This window comes from Mauremys mutica, chromosome 1, assembly GCF_020497125.1.
Source record: "Mauremys mutica isolate MM-2020 ecotype Southern chromosome 1, ASM2049712v1, whole genome shotgun sequence".
Taxonomy (NCBI): domain Eukaryota; kingdom Metazoa; phylum Chordata; order Testudines; family Geoemydidae; genus Mauremys; species Mauremys mutica.
This window is the reverse complement of record NC_059072.1, coordinates 232384766-232405909: the sequence shown is the minus strand read 5'-3', so window position 1 is coordinate 232405909 and position 21144 is coordinate 232384766. Positions and strand designations below refer to the sequence as shown.

Genomic DNA, 21144 nt, shown 5'->3' with positions numbered 1-21144 from the left:
AGCAATTAATGGACTTAACCTCCATGAATTTATCCAGTTCTCTTTTAAACCCTGATATAGTCCTAGCCATCACAACCTCCTCAGGCAAGGAGTTCCACAAGTTGACTGTGTGCTGTGTGAAGAACTTGCTTTTATTTGTTTTAAACCTGCTGCCCATTAATTTCATTTGGTGGCCCCTAGTTCTTATATTATGGGAACAAGTAAATAACTTTTCCTTATTCACTTTCTCCACATCACTCATGATTTTTTATACCTCTATCATATCCCCCCTTAGTCTCCTCTTTTCCAAGCTGAAAAGTCCTAGCCTCTTTAATCTCTCCTCAGATGGGACCCGTTCCAAACCCCTAATCGTCTTAGTTGCCCTTCCCTGAACCTTTTCTAATGCCAGTATATCTTTTTTGAGATGAGGAATAGGTAATAGGCAATAAAGGTAATAATTGGAGATATACCAATCTCCTAGAACTGGAAGGGACCTCGAAAGGTCATCGAGTCCAGCCCCCTGCCTTCACTAGCAGGACCAATTTTTGCCCCAGATCCCTAAGTGGCCTCCTCAAGGATTGAACTCACAACCCTGGGTTTAGCAGGCCAATGCTCAAACCACTGAGCTATCCCTCCCCCCAAATCTACCGCTGTATGCAGTATTCAAGATGTGGACGTACCATCGATTTTATATAAGGGCAATAAGATATTCTCTGTCTTATTCTCTATCGCCTTTTTAATGATTCCTAACCTTCTGTTCACTTTTTTGACTGCCGCTGCACACTGCGTGGACGTCTTCAGAGAACTATCCACGATGACTCCAAGATCTTTTTCCTGATAAATTAGCCCCCATTGTATTGTATGTGTAGTTGGGGTTATTTTTCCCAATGTGTGTTACTTTACATTTATCCACGTTAAATGTCATTTGCCATTTTGTTGCCCAGTCACTTAGTTTTGTGAGATTTTTTGAAGTTCTTAACAGTCTGCTTTGGTCTTAACTATCTTGAGCAGTTTAGGATCATCTGCAAACTTTGCCACCTCACTTTTTACCCCTTTCCTCCAGATCATTTATGAATAAGTTGAATAGGATTGGTCCTCGGACTGACCCTTGGGGAACACCACTAGTTACCCCTCTCCATTCTGAAAATTTACCATTTATTCCTACCCTTTGTTCATTGTCTTTTAACCAGTTCTCAGTCCATGAAATAATCTTCTCTCTTATCCCGTGGAGAGAGAAACTAAGAAATGTTCTTCTTCGAGTGATTGCTCATGTGTATTCCACAGTAGGTGTGCATGCTCGCCACATGCACCGGTGTCGGAAGTTTTTCCCCTAGCAGTACCCGTAGGGGAGCGCCCCTAGCAGCCCCTAGAGTGGTGTCTCCATGGCGTGGTATAAGGGGTGCTGCGTGCTCCCCCCACCCTCAGTTCCTTCTTGCCGCTAGTGAAGGTGCTTTGGAACTGCTCTGCTCCAGCTTTGCTGTAGCTTGTCCCCAGAACTCTTGTTCGTTCAGTGTATGTGACCTGTAGTTAGTACTCGATTAGTTTTAGTTTAGCTTAGCTAGTGCGCCCAGGCTAGGGCATGCCCTGCTCCCGGGTTTTAAGTTGTGTGACACTTGTAGGAGCCCAATGCCAGTGAGTGATCCGCATGTGGACTGTTTACGCTGTTTGGGTGAAACTCATCTCAGCAATCGCTGTAAGATTTGAAAGTTGTTTAAGCCTCAGACTGAGAGAAAGACTTTAGTCTCCAGGCTATCCTCCTGGAATCAGTGTTAAGCCCGACTCTGTGCTCCGAGTCGGCACCGGGCACCGCGATGTTGATGCACGGCGACCCCCCGAATGCCGTCTAGTAGTCAGCACCGCTCCCCATCCATGGGGCATGTCAAGAACTGAGGGTGGGGGGAGCGCGCAGCTAAGTGCGCAGCTAGGGGCACTCCCCTACGGGTACTGCTAGGGGGAAAACTTCCAACACCAGTGCATGTGGAGAGCACGCACACCTATTGTGGAATAGACATGAGCAATACATCTCGAAGAACACCAGTTCTTTTCTAACTGTCTTTTCTCCCAAGTAGCCCTAGACTTCACGGATATAGGAAAGAAGTAAAGGTATGAAAGTTACTGTATAGCTTCTATCTTGAAGTCCTTGTTTGACTCAACTAATCTGTCTCTGACTTTGAGAGCTTTCTCCTGGAGGAATGTTTGTGCCTTTAAAAATACAAACCTCTCTAATAGGACCCTCCACCTTTGATGTTTAGTGTCAGTATCTGCAAAAGATGTTTTTCTCTAGTATTGAGCCAAAATAAACACCAGCTGTGGAACAAGGTAGTCCTTTTTTTGATGATGCAACAAATATACCAAATGAATAGTGTCTTCCTTTAGGGTATGCAATATTGACATAAAATTGTTATATCCACCATAATTTATTTCCCAATATATTTTATTTTGTTCATTTCAAAGTCATTTGTCCCTTGTCCTCTATCCATCTGTTTAAACAGAGCCCCGGGGAACTTTTGGCATGGAAACACAATAAAATAAATACTTTACATGTTTTCTAATTAACTCTTTTTTTAAAATCTCCTTAAAGTTAAATTACAATTTCTGAACACATTTACTAGCTTACTGTACTATTAGAGACACTTCTTCAGCCAACCTGTATTGTGAGAGATCTAAGCCGTACTTTTTACATAACTCATTTCAGTGAAAGAGACCCCTGCTGGTAGGTTCATAGCATAGAAATGTAAAGTCCCATTGCTAGCTAGATAAACGCATAAGTTGTAGATAGGTGAATTAGGCTAAATAATTAAAACTCATAGATTTAGTTAGGATCACTTCATCCCTCTTTGTTGCCCCCTTGAATTTGGGGCATCTAAAGGTGACTTACAAAGGAAACAAATTTTGTTTATTCCCTATTTGGCTTCTTTACGATGTATAAGGAAAGCTTGAAAGTTTTGACTACTTGTTTTTAACATAGCAATATTTCGCCCCCCCCCCCCACGCCCACCCTCCTGAAAACCAGTAGAATTATAACATTAGAGAGACCTTGCAAAGGAAACTTGATTAACTGAGAACAGTAGTGATTTTTATTCAGATTAATTTTTTTCATTAATGACAATTTAACTCAAATATATGAATAAACACTTGAGCGAAAAGCTGTCTTTGTAAAAGATTAAAAGCTGAGATTGCTAACACAGCATCCAGTAAACCTCAGGAACATCAAACTTAGCAATTAGACTCTTAATTTAAAAACAAAACAAAACCCTTCTCTTTTGTAGGGATGGGGGATGGGAAGAAAGTATTTTTTATACATCATAAGCAAAACAAGGGAGACTTTATAATTTTTTTCCATTGCAAGTCACCTGTAAGGTGCACTATTTTGATGCAGTATTTCTATTAAATGGGACAGTTCTGTGAATGGGAAGAGGTATATTGTTTTCTTTGCTTATTTTGGCCTATCATTTTTACAGGGTATTGCTCAGATTAGCCTGGCTGATCATGAGAGTTCCACTGAGATGCAGCTTCACTGGTATCCCGTCCAGATATTCACTGGTTCAGACCCACAAAGGGTGAAGGACAAAAACCAGTGTGAAGAAAGCACTCCACAGAGTTCTGGAAATACAGCTACAGTGAAATCGGTATGGCCAGGAAGGAGCAGAATGTTTCTTCTATTATGATAGAATGCTAAATCATATGTGTACAGATAATCAAAGCAGAAGAAATATGTGTCTTGAAAAGAGGTCTGATTTTTTCCTGCTAAATTGTTCAACTAATCTGCAGCATTTAGGCTACAGAAAATGGGTCATCATACAAAGTTTCAGAACCACTGAATTTTAGTAGAAAATATAGCTTTCCAGTATGGGAGAGTGCTTTGTGTTCTGTTAATGATTTAAAAACCAGTATTTTGAAAGTATTTTATAAAATAGAAGTATCAAACTTATTTTTTCCAGTGTAAGGAACACTACATTGTAACTGGTTAATTCCTTTCTCTGAAAGACTATTAGTATTAGGCTGTGTTTTCTTCCAGTTGTATACACTGATACCCCTCAAGAATCTGAAAATATCTTACATTTTGCAGTATCTTTAAAAGAAATCACAAATCTTATCCAGTTTTCCACACTTTGCTAGAATACAGGCTCAGATCCTGCAAGCACTTATGTGAGTGCTCAACCCTAATCCTATTACTGCTATTTAAAATAAACGTAAAACATTCACCCTTTCCCAATGAAAGGCTTCCACCTCTTTGGGGAGTTCCAGTAACTAAACAGCATTTATGTTTTGGTCACCTGGTGAATATAAAGTCATGATTCAGGTCACACTTCTTTTATTCTGAATATTCCATAAAAGCTAAGTGCTGGTTTAAGCTGTTCCGTTTGAAGCCCGTTTTCTCTTTCAGGATGCAGTGACAGCCCTATTAGCTAGGACCACAGCTCAGCTGGAAGCAGTGGAGAGAGAGCTGGCAGAAGAGAGAGTGAAATTGGAGTACACAGAGGAAGAAATCCTAGAGATTGAAAGAAAGGAAGATCAGGCAGAAGCTGTATCAGAGAGGTAAAAATATTAGGTTAAACCCTGATCAAAAAGAATTTGTAAGATCTTCGCTGAAGTTTACATTGTGGTTCTGTCCTCGGATACGACTTTAAAAACAACAGACCTAACTCTGAGTTCTGCTCCCTTCCCCTATTCAGTGTATAAGATCATTATAGCCTATCATCACGTTCAAGCAGGAAGGAACCCAGCTTGCCTCTCAGATCCCAGGTTGCGTTTGCAGTGATGGCAGCTAGGAAAGGGTTGGAAAATGTCTTTTTGTTACAAACTGAGTACATGTAACGTGCAGATATTGCGAAACAGAAAGCAATGCCATTGTTGCGGTCACTTTCTAGAATGTAATTTGCACTTTAATTAAAATTCCATTGTATTCATGAGGGAAGTTAAAATAAAACTGCAAGTTGCAGAGGAAACAAAATTGAAATGTAGACAGTTCATGTCCTGACCTTGCAAACACCTACACATGTGTGTTCAGGATTGGGCCATACACATTTATGTGTTTAAATTGTTTATATATGACCTTGTACAAAAATTAGAAATGAGTTCACACTATAAAAGGATGCATTTTCTGGTGGAAGGGGGAGGGAGGGATTGATTTTGTTATACATTAACAGTACCACAGTATTCTATTCTCCTAACTACTCTCACTTACCCAATAAGAGCAAAAAGATCCAGTTCGGACAGTAGAGATACTACAGTGCTATCAACTGGACAGGGTAAGAAATGTACAAAAATTAAGGACATTCACAACCCTGATTCCACGGAGCATTTTACTGAATTTTATAAAACCCCATAACTCTCTTGTAAAATGCAGCATGGGTGGATTACATTTGTCAGCAGAGTGTCATCATGCTTCTGAGAGTTTTCTTATTATGGTGATTCCTTTTTTAAATACTCAACTAATCCTGAAATTCTTCATATATAGAGTAACGTTTTCAGAAGTGCCTGAGTGACTTAAGGGTTTAAGTTCTTACTGAAGATACGTTGTCCACATGGATTTCACTGTTGGTACGCTTATACCCCATGTACATGAGATTGGATTCTTTTTGCCAGCAGTGTCCATTTAGCCTGTATCAGCCCTAGATGTCCTCACACCCTCCATCTGAGGATATAAAGGGCAGAGTGGGCCCAACTATCCCTTAGTTCTTTCTTACTACCTATGGCAATGAGATGGAACCCCTGCAATGTCCACCTTTTCTCTGCACACTGAACTAGTGTTATTTATCTTAGTTAATTGCCTGTTGGCAATATATATACTATTAAAAGTTAATTACTTCTTAAATAAGATTCACAGAAAACTTCAGTTAGGCTAGCGATATGTAATAGAAATGTGGCAGAAGCGAAATCTCTAGGATTCAAGACCTATCTCTTGTACAATATTTTGATGTCTATTGACCAGCACTCCCAGTGTCTACTGTGCAGAGGAGAGGGACACATTCCAGGGCAATGTTCCATTTGTCAGTCTTTCTCCAAGTGCAGTCCTCAAGAGAGCAATATAGACCTCTTCAGATATTGAGTGGAAGACTACAGGCCTCAGCCACCTGGTCAGTCTCTCTCTGTTAGTGCCCAGAGAGCCAAGATTCCACCCTGAGCTCTCAGGCCCCATCTTCTCAGAGTTTTCATGTGTCCATCACTATCTTGGCATCCTCTGACAGGCAGAAAGGAGCACCGCCCACCTGTTCCTATCAATCCTGTCTTGTACCACCTGTCAATTAAAAATGCCTTATTAATAGCCTTTACCTCAGCTCAAAGGGTAGGGTGGACTCTGTCCCTCATGTTCTCCTTGTACAGTGTTTCATAAGGACAGGGTCACCGTCAGGCCTCATTCCAAGTTAGTGCTCAAATTTGTCTATGTTTCATATAAACCAATCCATTCACCTCCCATTTTTTTCCCCAAGCCTCACTTAGCCCCAGAGGAAGCCAACCTTCACACACTTGTAGTAAGAGCACTGTCTCTTTACATTGACAGGACAAAATCATTCAGGAACATACTTAGACTATTTGTCACCTTTGTAGGTAGAGCTAAAGGATATCCTGTATCCAGAGGTAATCTAAGTGGATCTCCAACTGTAAAAGGACATGCTAGGAGTTAGCCAGCTTAGATCTGCCTGATCCTATTAGAGTTTATTCCACTAGGGCTCAGGCACGTTCTGCTGCTTGTTTGAACAATGTCCCTGTACATGAAATTTGTAGGGCACTTTAAGGTTAGGCTGCAGATGGTGCAAGGGTATTGAGGGTGCAGGCATGGCTCCAATTGATCAGTGGCCAAAAGAGTCCGATCTTGCACATATAGGGTGCATGTGCACCAGGAATTGAATCTGTGTGGACAACCCATACTGAAGAACCAGTTACCGCAGGTAACTGACCATACTTTCCATTTTAAAAAATGATTGTCATGTATGAGCCTAAGCCTCATTGAAAGCCAGTGGGATTTAGGCTCCTAAAACACTTAAGCACTTCTGAAAATTTTACTGAGTCCAATATGGAAATGTATATATTTAAATAATGTTGAATTCTATAAATGGACACAAAATTCTGATCCACATATCTAGTAAACTAAATTACCTAAAAGTGGAAAGCCTGTGTATCAACTTGTGCATATTTCTGAAAACAACATTGCTATCAGATGTTTAGATTATCAGAGATTAAATATGACCAAAATTTTGAATTATTCTAACAAAAGGAGTACCTTTTTTCTTGAATTTTTACCACTTTTCTTGATTGCAGGTTTGTTACAACTTTAATCCTCTCAGTTTCTTAGACAGCCATTCAGATTTAAGGACCTTCATACCAGTCTTGCTACTTCACCTGTTAGTTATTTTATTTTTCAGCTCCATTCTGCTTTTACATCATTGCAGACTAATCTGTTCAGTTCTTTTGTGGTCCTGATGAGATACCAGCCGCTAGAAAGCGCTAAAGGTGTCCAAAGTAAACCACAACTCTTTTTCCTGGCATATATTACTTTAGCAGGATCCTTTCACCCTCTGCCACCCACAACTTTGCTAAATCAGTACACACAGGACGTGGAGCCTAGAAATTTCCAGAGAACCCATTTTAGAAATAGGTAATCCGTCCAGATCTGGTTCTGAGGACTTCTCACAACTCAAAAATTGTGGTAAGATTTTGTTTGCAGTGGAGGACAAAATTTACTATGCTGTTTGGGGAACAGGGGAATACCAAGAAGATTGTTATGGAGTAAAGTTAAACTGCATTTAATTGTCCTCAAAATAGAGTCTTTGCATAACCCATACCATTGCTAAATTAAGGTAAGCAATTTAATAGAATTAAAGTGCAACATGCAGTCTGGTATGGTAGCACATATTAGCAAAACTTACTTTATTAACAGGGCAGAACTTGCCCAGAGTGGACATAGTGGAATTCCTGGACTCTACCATATTGGCTAAAACAAGTTCATCTCTATTTTGAGTGACTCATCTGGGCATGGACTTCAAATGGCAAACTCATGAGATCATGCTTCTGTTTCACAAGCTCACATAGCTTTTTCTGTTGTTAGCACTTGATACAGTATTTGCTTCTCATTGAGATATATGGGTCTCAACATTTTGCTGCAGGTGTGCAGAATGGGGCATCATGTCCACGGACAAATTCTACATAAAAGATTTAATCCCTTGTGGCACATTCCCTAGATGTTCTAGAAATGAAAGACACGGTCAGTTTCTCTATCCTGAAAAGATGCCTTTAGCAGCTGCATTCAGACTTTCTTTGCTGTATGCAACAATGAAGATTTTTGCTTTTTTTCCCTGGCTTTTGAAAGAAGGGCAATTTAGCAGTTAGTACCTTAAATATGTTGACATGCTTTGTCCTTTGTCTTTTATATATGAGTGAAGAACATAGCTGATAGGTGGTATGAGTTCCAGGGTTGTCCATTTTTGAAACTCATTGTGAGATATGGGAGAAGGAGAGATGTCAGTGGTCTGCAAGACCTTTGCCCTTTTAGTTTCTTTAGGAACATATGGGCTGAGAAGCTCAGTTAGATCTGTTTTAAAGCTGCATTTTACTTCTCAAGAGTCAGTAAGTGAACAACTTATTTTAGTATTACTGTTTTTGCATCAGAAAGATGTGCAGGTTACTGGCTTTGTCTTGTAGAAACAATTTTTTTCACCTTTCCTACCAACAAATTAGCCATACAGGTTAACTTTATTTTCAAAACTAGGACCTCCTTTTGTATAGCAAGTACTTTTTTAGTCTCACCTCCTGGAATGAGCCACTTTTAAGAAAAGAAACCTCTTTTGCCGAATAGTTTAGGCCCTTAAATATTGCTTATCCATTTTTCTTTTTGTTTGGGCTTGTATTCAAAAGATATTTTTAGGTTAGGGTTGCATTATCTTAGATAAAAGTTGCATGAGGAAGGCTGCTTCATTATGCAGTGTATGATCAACCTGTATGTATTGATGCAGAAATTCTCAGCAAAAAACACCATGGCTGGACTTTAAAAAGTGACTGCATAATTGTAGGTCTAGTAACAATATTTGTAGCTATTCAAGGTAAGATAATGACATGGGCAACCAAATCTCCTACTATCGGATGTACATTGCAAGCATCAGGAATGGTCCAACCTCCAACTGGTTAAGGATCTGCTGCTGGAGGCATTATACCAGAATAACTGTACCAACAGCCTGATCTGGTATAGCTCTATCTATTTAAGAAAAGGAGCAGGTCCCAGAAAGGTGGACCTGAACCATTTAAAAAAATAAACATAAAAAATGTGTTCTCCAAAACCAGCTCCGTGGTGTGATGAGTTCCTCGGGTACTGCTCTGTAGAACAGAAAACCAACAGCGAGATTTTATACGACTCTCTCATTGCCCACTTTATACAGAGTCTTGATATTGAATATCACATCACAAAATGCCCTCATAAACTGCATAACTAAAGAGTTCTGTATTCTTCTGCCTTTTAATTACACCATGTTCCTTTCTTTTCATGTTATAAGAGAGATTTTAAAAAGAGGAACTGGCCACTTTCTTTATGGTTTTCATAATTTTGAATACCTTCAGTTAGTGCTCCTCTTGCTCTTCTGTTTTACAAGCTAAATAATCAAGTCTTTGCAGTCTTTTATTTTATACATCACTGTTTTTTTGTGCTGTTGTGTGTGAGAGGTATTTTGTCCTTTTATTTATTTTAATGCTCTTTTCAAGGCTGGGAAGTGACTTTCTGGGAGGACTAGAAAAGCTGGTTCTTTCATGAAAGAGTTGAAATTGATTGCTTGTCTGTGTACCTTAGAAGTCCAAATAGAATAATCACCTCATTGAAGTGGAATGAATCAGAACTGCAGGAACAAAATTTTTGAAAAGGCAAATTATCCTTGAAATTCATTAACATGGCACATATTTTTGCACAATTCCATCACGTTTCTTAGAGTTCCTTGAAATGTTCTGTCCTTAGGAGTTGGCAAGCAGAATCTGTTGACAGTGGATGTAGTAATTGCACTCAGACCAGCCCACCTTATCCAGAGGCATATTGTGGAGATTCGTTACGTGGACATACATTTGCAGTTCAGGCAGGTCAATACAGTTCTGGGAAAGTGCAGCCTCCGCCCCTAAAGGTAAGTAGAGAAAACACTGTGCTCTTGAAGACTGGCAAATGCCTAGCACACCACGCATTACTTGCACTAGCTGAACTCATGTTATCATGTGATCAGAAAATAAAATCAGAGCTGCATCGAAAACCCTGACACATTGTTGTCTGCAATGCTGAAAATCATAATCTATATTGAGTTGTTAAACTTACTCTTTTTAGTTACTTTTGAGGGAAAACTGCATGTTTTCTCTTAATTTTATTTCCTATTATTGAATACTTGCCCAGTTTCTTGTTGAACAGAATCACTTTGTCACCTCATACGATGAAATATTTTTGCTCCTGCATAATGAGTGAGTAGGGACTGTGTTCCCTAGAAGTGTTGTGGAGAAGGCCATCCCCAAATGCAAGTGCTCGTACCAATGTCACATTCATGCAAGATTTTTAAAATGTAAAAACGGAAAGGTTAAGTTTGTTACCTTGCTTTCACTTTGTTAAAATAAACATAGCTGGTTTTCAGACCAAATCTGGTGTATTGAAGGCTGTAAGTCATTTAAAATGTTTTGTTTGAGGAGTTAAGACATGGAGCAGGTCCCCAGTTGTGTAAATCAGTGCAGTTCTGCATTTATTTACACCTACTGAGGATCTGGCCCTGTCAGAGTGTGGTACACTATTCAGTGTCACATTGTGATTGGGCCATACTGAATAGTTAAGTGAACCATCTAAAAATTTGGAGGAATGGTTCAAAGCTTATATGTTCAGGTTCTCCAAATACTTGGAGGTTTTTCTGTGATATCCTCAAAAACGTTTCCTGGTTCCCTGTGACTGACTTCTCCCTACCTTTGTAATAACTTAGTTGTGGAGTTGCTCCCTTCACGAGAATCAGCACAGTTTTCTGAAAAGTGATTTAGTTCTCTCTGTCCATTGAGATAAGAGCTCAGGCAGCTGTCCGGTCCAGTAGAGTGCCTGTGCTATTTGGTGATGTGGCTATAGGATGCTACATGTTAATCTCCTGATGGTTTAAGGCCCAGCAGAAAGGCTGTTAGCACTTGCAAACCAGTCTCACTATCTTGAATTGTATGGTTTTAGAATGATGGTTTCTTAATTGAGAGATGATTCATGAACTGGACATATTAATTAAAACTAGATCATAACTTGGCAAGTTTTTCTGCTTTTGTTGTAGAAGAGATCATTGGAGTAAATGTACTGTTTTTGGCTGTTTTTGGCTGTGATTCTAGGTGGATAAAGAGACTAACACAGAAGATCTCTTTCCAGAAGAAGTTGCTATTCTTCCAAAAGAGAGAACCTGCCGCAGGCCCCATGGTTCTGCTTTTGTTCGTAGTAGCACTATTGTTCGATCACAAACCTTCTCACCTGGAGCACGAAGTCAGTATGTTTGCAGAGTGAGTAGAATTTTTTTGTGGTTTTATGTTCAGAAACAAAGTGTATTAACATGTGCTTTTTTAATACTTACAACATATTTACAAGAATCAATATCTATATTTTTTTAAAGTTCAACCAAAAATTCTGCATTGCAATAAAGAATTATCACTGGAAAGAGTTCATTGATAGGAACTTAGTTTTCTATAAAATATTAAGAATTAAATGCTAGATACTGCTGACCTCCATAACATAACTCTTCTTTGTTTTTTGTCTATTTGATGTTTAGTATAGTGGAGTTTTGATTTTTGTTGAGAATTCCTTCTTGCTACCATAATACAAATAACTCGCATAGCAGCCGCTTGACATGCCTTGAAAATGCATTCTTATCTCACTCTGCAAGAGGCTCAGATAAAATTGCGGCACATTTCTATCCAAAGTGAAGCACTATGTAATGCAAGATACTATTTTATTATATATTGTTTAAAGCAGGCACCTCATTGAATCTGAAAAGCTAGTAATTTAGTGACATTGGTGTAAGCGGGGAAATGGTCCCGCTATTGTGGGGAAACTTCTCTGGATTATACATTACCCTGGTGGAATTGGCTAGCAAAAGATCTGAGTCCTCGCTCCCACTCCCTTTATACAGAGGCCTGCCTTATCTCCCCTTCCACTCGCCTGTGCGGCAGAGTTCCGTAACCCCAATAAGGCTGGGCCCAGGATTCCTAGGGGGCTCGACCCCCAGTCCTATTGTGCTCACTTAGGGTTTGGCTACACTTGCAGATGTGCAGCGCTGGGAGTTAAAGCTGTCTTCGTACAGCTGTGTAGGGAAAGCACTGCAGTGTGGCCACACTGACAGCTACCAGCGCTGCAGTGTGGCCACATTTGCAGCATTTGCAGCGGTGTTAGGAGTGGTGCATTATGGGCAGCTATCCCAGCGTTCAAGTGGCTGCAACATGCTTTTCAAAAGAGGGGTGTGGGGTGTGACAGGGAGCGTGGGGGAGACAGAGAGTGGATTTTTGGAGCTGACACTGTGTCAGCTCCCTGCCTTGCAAGTTCTAAGGACTGGAAGATACACAGCACCAACTTTCAATCATTTTAAAAGTTTCGACCCCTTCCCCCACCCCTCTCTCATTCACTAAATGCAAATAGCCTTCAGATCAGATAAGCAGCTGCTCCAAAACGGCTCCCTCTCCCCCACTCTGGGCTGCTTCTCTCCTCAAGCAAACACTAGGGGATTCCCCCCTCCCTGCCTCTGCTCGAGCAAACAGTAGCTGTGCTTGTCCCGAGTTCACAACAAAACAAAGAGTGTTATCTTTACTTTGCATTATGGGAAGGTTCCGGAGGTCAGTTACAGCGTAGTAAGATTAATCACTGTTTACACTGGCAGCCCAGCGCTGCAAGAGCAGCGCTATAGTCGTTATTCCCCAGGCCGAGGTAGAGTACAGCCAGCGCTGTAGCCAGGGAGATACAGCGCTGTATGTGCCTTGCCAGTGTGGACGGGGAGTAAGTTACAGCACTGTAACTCTCAAGTGTAGCCAAGCCCTTAGGACCAAGGCTAGGGTGCCCCATGCCGGGGTGCTCTCTCTGCACTGGTTGCTTCCCTGACCCACTGGTCATTGCATATAGTTCAAAGCAAATACAATTTTATTAAACAGAACTAATTTTAAAAAATTAGGAAAAATATGGGAAAGGTTAAAGGAAAACATGTAACACTGCCCCGTGAGGACTAGGGAACCACAAAAACCTCTGGAATGTAAGAGAAAGTCACAGTCTGTTCCTCACATGTCCACAAGGTGACCAGGTGTCCCGATTTTATAGGGACAGTCCTGATATTTGGGGCTTGTTCTTACATAGGTACCTATTACCCTCCACCCCCTGTGCCAGTTTTTCACACTTGCTGTCTGGTGACCCTACATGTCCAAGGCCTCCTGCCCAGGCTGTGCTGTGGTGATACCGTAGCTCTGGCAATGGCCACACACCCTCAGGCTCTAGGTGGCAGGACCCTTCTTCCCAACATCACCCCCCCCCCCCCCCCCCCCGGTCAGGGTTATGATTCCCCCCACACACACACACACTCTGGCCTGCAAGATCTCTTGGCTGGGGACGTCTCCCTGCGCTCAGCCTGCTGCCTGGGGTCCCTCCTCGCTCTCCTCAGCTGCTCACTCCAGACTGCTCCAGACTGCTCCAGCTCCACTCTGGCACTGCTCTTTGGGCTGCTCCTCTGACCACTCTGCCTGCTGCTGTTCTGCTCCCTGGGCTGCTTCTCTGGATCTTTCTGGCTGTGACTGCTGCTCTCTCCTTATCTCTGCCCCACTTTGCTTCTGGAAGCTCACAGAGAGGGGCTCCTGACTCACTCATTGGCCTGCCTGCCCTGTCAATCAGGCTGACCTGGAGCATTGGCCCTGAGGAGTGTCTGTCTCAGGGTCTTGATTTCTCATTGGCCCTTTCTTTTGATACTGGGAGAGAGCTAAAAAACCCCACTAAGTTTCAGTAAGGGGCCAAGAGCCCCTTACTTTGGCATGGATCGCCGTTGATGTCGTGCTCCCTGTCAGTACCCAGCCCTGGCTGGGAAAGCTAATGATCTAACCAGGGGACCAAATTGAGTGATGAATCCTGGTCACATGCCACCTTCTTGCAAATACGCTGAGAAGATTGGCTTGTTATACACAACAATAAACCACTTTTGATGGTAGATCACTCTTGCTAACCACAACAATCTGTTGGCAATTTAAAAAGAAACATAGTGAAACACATGCACCATCTTTTAGCAACTAAACATTGTTCAGAAACTGCACAATAGAATATTTTTAAAGTGAAGGCAAGTATGAGAACTTTTGTCCATTAATGTAAGTAAATCCTAAGTGTCCTAGAAGAGTATTCTGTTTATCTTTTTATCCAATTGTAACATTTTTAATTCCAAAGCAACCATGAGTAAATGTCCATATATGTTTAATATCTTTTCTAAACAGCTGTATCGTAGTGACAGTGACAGTTCAACCCTTCCAAGGAAGTCACCCTTCATCCGCAATACATTGGAAAGGCGTACTTTACGCTATAAGCAGGTATACTACAGTATATGAGCATGTGGATTTTTCTCTGCTGAGATCTTCTTTACAAACTGAAGCAGCAGTACTTTGACCTCGATTTCAAAGGTGTACGTTAAGACAATATTTATGAAGCATCTGTTACTGTAATAAATTAATTGAATTTTTTAGGAGAAGAGATAGATATTTGAGATACAGTCATAAACAACTGCAAAAACTTGCCGGTCACCTAATGACCAATTTAAATAGATACTGATTATGGATTGGTTTAATTATCCAGTGTGTTAAAACGCTATGGGTAAAACTATGCTTGGCTGCATACCCACAAAGTGCAGTGAGACCAATTAGAAATCCCTGTTACAACCCTATGTGTTCCACCTAGACCTTGGTCCTAGGTGTTCAAGAGTAAGCAAGGCTAAGTACCCCTTTAGTCTCTTACCAGAGCGGAGGAGGGGGGGCAGGGAGTGTGCAGAGCCTTGGTTTCATCCCTCATATTTGCTGACCAGTGCATCTGATCCAGTGTGGAAGGTGTTACAAATTATTGCTGGAAGAGATGAGTAAGAAATTGCTACTGCCATCAGAGCAAGGAGGAAGCGTGGAAGGAATTTTTACTCAGGATGTATCTCTTGAGTCACAATGCATTTTGGGTTTACTCTCGAGTGGTGTAGTATGTACACCACCCTTTGCTGAAAGCTATTCCTGGAGTCATCATTTAATAGTAAGAATTTCATGATGGCAGCGGAAGGTATGTAAAATAAGAAAGTTTGGTTCACAATCCTATAAATATGTATAGACTAAGACATCTTACCAAGAAAAGGTGGTTAGTTTTTTTAGACCAAAATTTGGATCTACCATCAAACATGAATTGAAATAGTATACCTAATGTACAATATATGTTTAGTCTTGTCACAGTGAGATTGGTACGTTATTTCCAAAACTTCCTGTACCAGAAGAGTTAAAGGCATACATGAAATGTCTGCCTTAATCAACTAAGAATATATCAATATAACATGTTCTGAATAACATCTGTTGTGTGTTTTATTTGAATTATAATAACCCAGCAGTCCTGTAGATCTTCTTTGGCTGAGCTTATGGCAAGGACATCCCTAGACCTGGAGCTGGATCTCCAGGCATCCAGAACTAGACAGAGACAACTGAATGAGGAGATATGTGCTTTGAGAGAGTTGAAGCAACGTCTGGAAGATGCCCAGCTCAGAGGGCAAACTGATCTTCCCCACTGGGTCCTTCGGGACGAACGATTCCGAAATTTGTTGAAGGAAGCAGAGAGACAGGTATGGTTTCTTGGGCTGTACGTTGGGCATACTCAGAACCCTTGCTTAAAGCGTGCTTTTGCTGAAGATAAATGAATGGAACTTTATAATGTTACATGATTTCAAATTAACAGTTTCACTCCGGATACCTTTGTTGTTGCCCTCATGAAAGCATAATTTCATTGATTATTATTGAATACCACATTGGTGACAATTACTGGAGGATGGAACTGTTGTGTGTCCGAGATGTTAAAACTCTCCATGAAAAGTTTGATTTTTGTGGTATTTTAAAAGCATTTTCTGATATTGCTGTAAGTTATAGATATTTAGTAGGGGAATCGCAATGCATTTTTTTCCATAGGCCTCTGGATGAATATCCACTGATTTGATATTTTATCTTACATGAGTGTTCTGCATAATTTCCTCTTACTGTGTATCCATACTGTAATTCCCATTGATGGGAAAGGGAAATGCTGGGGCAAATCTCTACAAAAAATTGCCATTGGATTTTCAGTGCCCACATAGAGCAGACATCATCTCTAGCTTATGGTCTCATTTGAAAGATGGAAATATAGTAAACTACATGGAATTTAACACATCTTTCTCAGGAGCAATAAGGGCTGAAACAGTCCTGTGGCTCTGAGGAGTCTAGCTATTTCGGACCTTGTGCTTGGCTGGTTTCATTGAGATGAAGTGGGAAAGCACATTATTTAACCAGATGTCTTCGTTTCCATGTGTTTCCAGCTATTCATTTTTAGTTTGGTTTTAATACTTTTCAGACAAGACAGACCAAATTTGAACATCACCAAGAACAAGTAGCTGAAAAAATGCTAAAGAAAGCATCTAAAGAAGTATACCAACTGCGTGGACAGAACCAGAAAGAACCTATTCAGGTGCAGACGTTTCGGTAAGCAATAACATTGGTATTGAAAATAGCACATGTTTAATCCTTACAGGTCTCCATTGTACTAGTGTTTTATTATAGTAGCTCCAAACCACCTAGCTTCATTGTGTAGTGTCCTATGTATCTATAACCTTTGCTTAGATATTGGTGTGGGCCTGTCTTCATTAGAGTGCTTTTCTTTTGAGCAATTTGTGGTACAAAGACTGAAAACCAAAGTGAAGAAGCACTGTCACCCAACGTGCAAATAAAAAAAATGCTGTAATACAAAAAGAGAGTCTCCATATTTATGTACACATATTTTAGGCTATAATTCTAATTAGGGCAGCTACTATAACACCGCCATATGCTTTGGGCTCCAAGCTCACATGGTTTAAGTTCTCCAAGAACCAGTTGCATCCCTATATGCACAGTTCATTAGTTAATGTTCTATATGTACTCTAGTAAATAGCATTGTACCCATAACTGTTCTTTCTTACTATTCCAACCACAGTCCTGTTTCCCAACTGCTCTTTCCAAAAATCTCTGTGCTTTGTATCCTTCCTCATCTCTTCCTCATCTGCAGCTGCTGCTGCTTATAGTTCTTACGTCAAATATACAGTTTTAAACTTGGCTTACCAGTGACTGGTAAATATTAACATGCATTTTAGATTATGATTTTTCTGACTTTTAGTATTAAAATAGCAGTTTGTTTTGTCTATTCATGTGTATACTCCATGTCATAAAGTGTTTAAGTGTAAATGCTTGCAATGCAATGACAGTGTAGAAAACAACAGCTAGTGTCTCATATTAGGCAGACGTTCACAGAATGCTTTGGTTGTTAGAATCTCTTTTCATTGATTGTGATTATTGAAAAATGGTAGTATAATGGTAACAGGAAAGCTTAAGTGAAAAATAAAAGGAATCAGGATTTTAATTTCATTTTTCATTTGGGAGATGCTGTCAAAAATCCCTTTCTCCTAGGCTGACAGGCAGGACATCAGGAGAGCAGAAATTGCAGGGTTGGTTTCTGATAGCTCTCTAATTCCTCCAATAACAGCGCCAACTTAAATCCTGCATATTGGGGAACACAAGGCAGGGAGGAAATAAATCAGATATACGGGCTGATATGTAGAGATGAAACCATCGATAGTTTCTAATCACATTTAATCTGCTGTGGGATAAAAAAGTGGGAAGAATAAGAATGTCCTTATTTCAAATATGAATGTATCCAGAAAGACAGTTACTTTCTGTATGTGTTGTCAGTAAAATCTGAAACAGTACAGTTTTATCCAGTGAAGCGGAACTATGCAAGGCTTAGCCAATGTGTAGAGCCTTGTGTGGTTCTGTGTACTATGGAGCAGCTTTCATCCAAAAAGTAATAGTGTCTATGGTTTATATTGTCAAGGAATTTCTGTATTCCCCCTTCAGTTCAATCCTGTATAGCTAGTAGTGGATACTAGTAGTGCTTTTTTTTTTGTTTCTTCCAAAAGACTGATTCTATGATGCTGACCTCCTTTGCAAAGCACTTTGAGAGCTACTGATGAAAAGTGCTATATAAGAGCTGGGTGGCATTTATTTTTATTTATTTATTATAGCTATACAATTTGGGCTTGGTTTACTATGTTTATAAACACCTCAATAAATACTTTATCTGAAGAATTTAATAATAGCTAAATAAAGATTGATACAAATTCAGTTTCTTGAAATGAAAGTCTGTATATATGTATTTGTTTCACCGCCTTTTTATATCTATTTTTTTCAATGACAGAGAGAAGATAGCATTTTTTACAAGGCCAAGGATTAACATACCTCCTCTGCCAGCTGATGACGTGTAACATGTTGCATTGTAAACATGAAGTATTTATCTGTCTGTTTTATTTTAATAGAATTATTAGACTAGCTAAATTTCTTTTTAAAAGTTTGTGCAAAACCTATTAATATACACCTTTTGTATAAAATAAAAACATAAAAAAAGTAAAAGTAAAAATATATATAAATAAATAAATATATATATATATATACATACACATATATATATTTTATAATAGTGACTACAACAAGGCTTGGTTTTTCCTTGTTGTGAAATTGACATCTATGAAGACAACTTATTTTATAAAAGATCAGCTATCCTGTTAAGAGTGTGTACAGTTTTTATGCTGTTTTATTTGATTTAAAGGCTGGAAGACAGAAACAAAGTGAGTTCAGGCAAATTCACTGTATTGTAATTTATTTATAGCACATTTTTCCTTGAAGGAAAATACCTACTTTAAGATGTATTTTAAGACTGAAATTTTGTTCTTCAGTATTTGTCATACAGTAGAATGGAACCATTGAGCTGGTTTTGTTTCTGATACCTGAAATGAAAATACTATGTTCTAAATTTGTCACTTTTATCAGCTTTACTATCTGTATCTTATAATGTAAATTGTATTCTTTAGCACTGTCTGTGTTATAGCAAAATATTATCACCTGCAATGTTTTTAATACTGATTAAAAATGCCATTCAACATTGCAGAACTCATTTGCATGTTCTTACTGTGCACTAATAGATTGTTCTCATTTCAGTTGTTTAATATATCTTTATATTTTTAACTAGATTCTCAGTTTAAACGGAGGGAAGGAAAAGGGTAGTAGCAGGTCTTTGTTTTGCTATGATTTAATAAAGATGGAAATGGGGCAGGAGCGAACTTGCCATATTAATAAAACCAGTAAAAGAATATAGCATCTGAAGTTTTAAAGGATGTGACCCCATTCAGGACAGTACTTAAGTCCTATTTTCTGGAAAGCATCCCTATTCAGAAGGGGGGTTAAACACATGCATATCTTTTTAAGCATGTGCTTTGAGTTAGACACGTGTAAGTGCTTTCCTGAATAGAGATGATTTTCAGGAACAGGACTTATACCTCTGAAATAAATATCTCACTTGATTGGCAGCTGGGCCAACTACAACTTGCCCAGGAGTGATTTTATTTGTTACCATTTGCTTTAACATAGGTCTGTCACCCTAAATTCCCGATAATGCCAGTTTTGTGTCCTTGCATCTTGTAAGTATGTAAAAATGCTTCTTACTAAACTACTATAGACAGTTTTTCTAATATTTTCAAATGTGCATTACCTAAAGAGAAGGGCACCCCATACAAGACTTACTTAATCTAACTGTTGGAATAGCCAGTGTGAAAATCAAGGTCTCTCTTGGTTAAAGGGACATCGTCAGGACAGATTTGGCCCCAAATTTAGGTTTTGTAAAAAACCAATAAAATTGCAAAATCTCTGACAAGTAGATTGTTTTCATTCATTTTTCTAAACAGGTAAACATTCCCTGCAGTCTTTAAGGTGCCACAAGTACGCCCGTTCTTATTCCCTGCAGTGTTAGGACTCATATACTGTAGCATTATGTAAGAGCATGAGAACCTGAAAGTTAAACCAACTGGGTCTATTTTCATTGTCCAAGCTGTGGAAGAAAGTAAGCAGAATATAACTAGCCAAAGTTTATTAGTAACAAAGACATTTGTGTTTTTAAATTATATTCCTTTTTACCTGACATAGTGTTTGTAAGCTTCCTATTCATCCAGTCTGGCATGAAAAAAGAATATTTGGCTTTATCATATTAACTGCCTTCAAGCCTCTTTTCTTGGCAGTGGTATTGGTAGCTGTAGATAAGGGTCTCAAGCCCGCAAAAGAGAGATTCAAAAAATGAACAGAATATAAGCCAACAAAAATAAATACTTATTTAAAATAAATAACTAAAAATCAATTGAAAGAATTGTCTGTGTTGGGATGAAAGTCTGAGAACACCATCTCTTTCAGTGCTCATTACCTGAATGGCCCAGTGAGTCAGAGGGAATAGATCTGTCTCTTTGACAGTGATTGCCATTAAAAAGACAGTATTTACCAACAGGTACACACTGTGATATCTGAGATGTCACAGACTTGTCATATACCTAGACTAGGAAATAACAGTCCAGTATCTAATGGCAAATGTTCCTGTTTGTTTGTTTTTAATGGTGCGTATTGTACAGTATCACTAGAATGTTTTGTGAGTCCAAGATTGACTGCTGTAATGAGTACTCTTTTGATGTGGTAATGAGTTATAATATTCAGTATTCATCTCTCTTGTTTTTGTCACAGTTTTGTACAATTGTGTCATTTGTATTATTTGGAAAGTATTTCTTCTACAGAATAAAATAATTTACTATAAATACAAATAGAGCTTTCTTATGTACCACAATATAAGATGTTTTTGAAATACTTACATATAGGTCCTTATAATAATACCGTTACAAAGCAATTTTGTGGGCTGTATAGCATTGTTATTTAGATGATATCACTATAATAAACTTTCATCTAATAGTAAAAGTTAGGGAGCTTGTGAAATCAATGAGTCCAGAAAGGTTACCCTGAAGGCTTGAAATGGATCCAGACTGCCGTGTATGGGAATAATGTCCCGAAGCCTTAGCACTAATACCTCCCCTTGAAAATAAGTTCACATCTGCATCAGAGGCTCCTGGTTAA

General features: G+C 39.3%; 1 protein-coding gene across 2 annotated transcripts in view; it reads left to right on the top strand.

The window, feature by feature from the left end:
* Positions 1-20902, top strand: part of WWC3 (WWC family member 3) — a 169302-nt gene extending 148400 nt beyond the window's left edge. The window contains exons 16-23 of one of the 2 annotated variants that reach the window (XM_044990979.1): positions 3441-3608; positions 4367-4518; positions 9920-10079; positions 11290-11454; positions 14404-14496; positions 15543-15770; positions 16529-16656; positions 18401-20902. In XM_044990979.1, coding sequence (XP_044846914.1) covers positions 3441-3608; positions 4367-4518; positions 9920-10079; positions 11290-11454; positions 14404-14496; positions 15543-15770; positions 16529-16656; positions 18401-18467 — 1161 coding nt within the window. In that variant the 3' untranslated portion in view covers positions 18468-20902. Of the gene's footprint in view, positions 1-3440; positions 3609-4366; positions 4519-9919; positions 10080-11289; positions 11455-14403; positions 14497-15539; positions 15771-16528; positions 16657-18400 lie in introns of both variants that reach the window. The other variant, XM_044990896.1, reaches the window with a different exon arrangement.
* Positions 20903-21144: the final 242 nt, after the last annotated feature.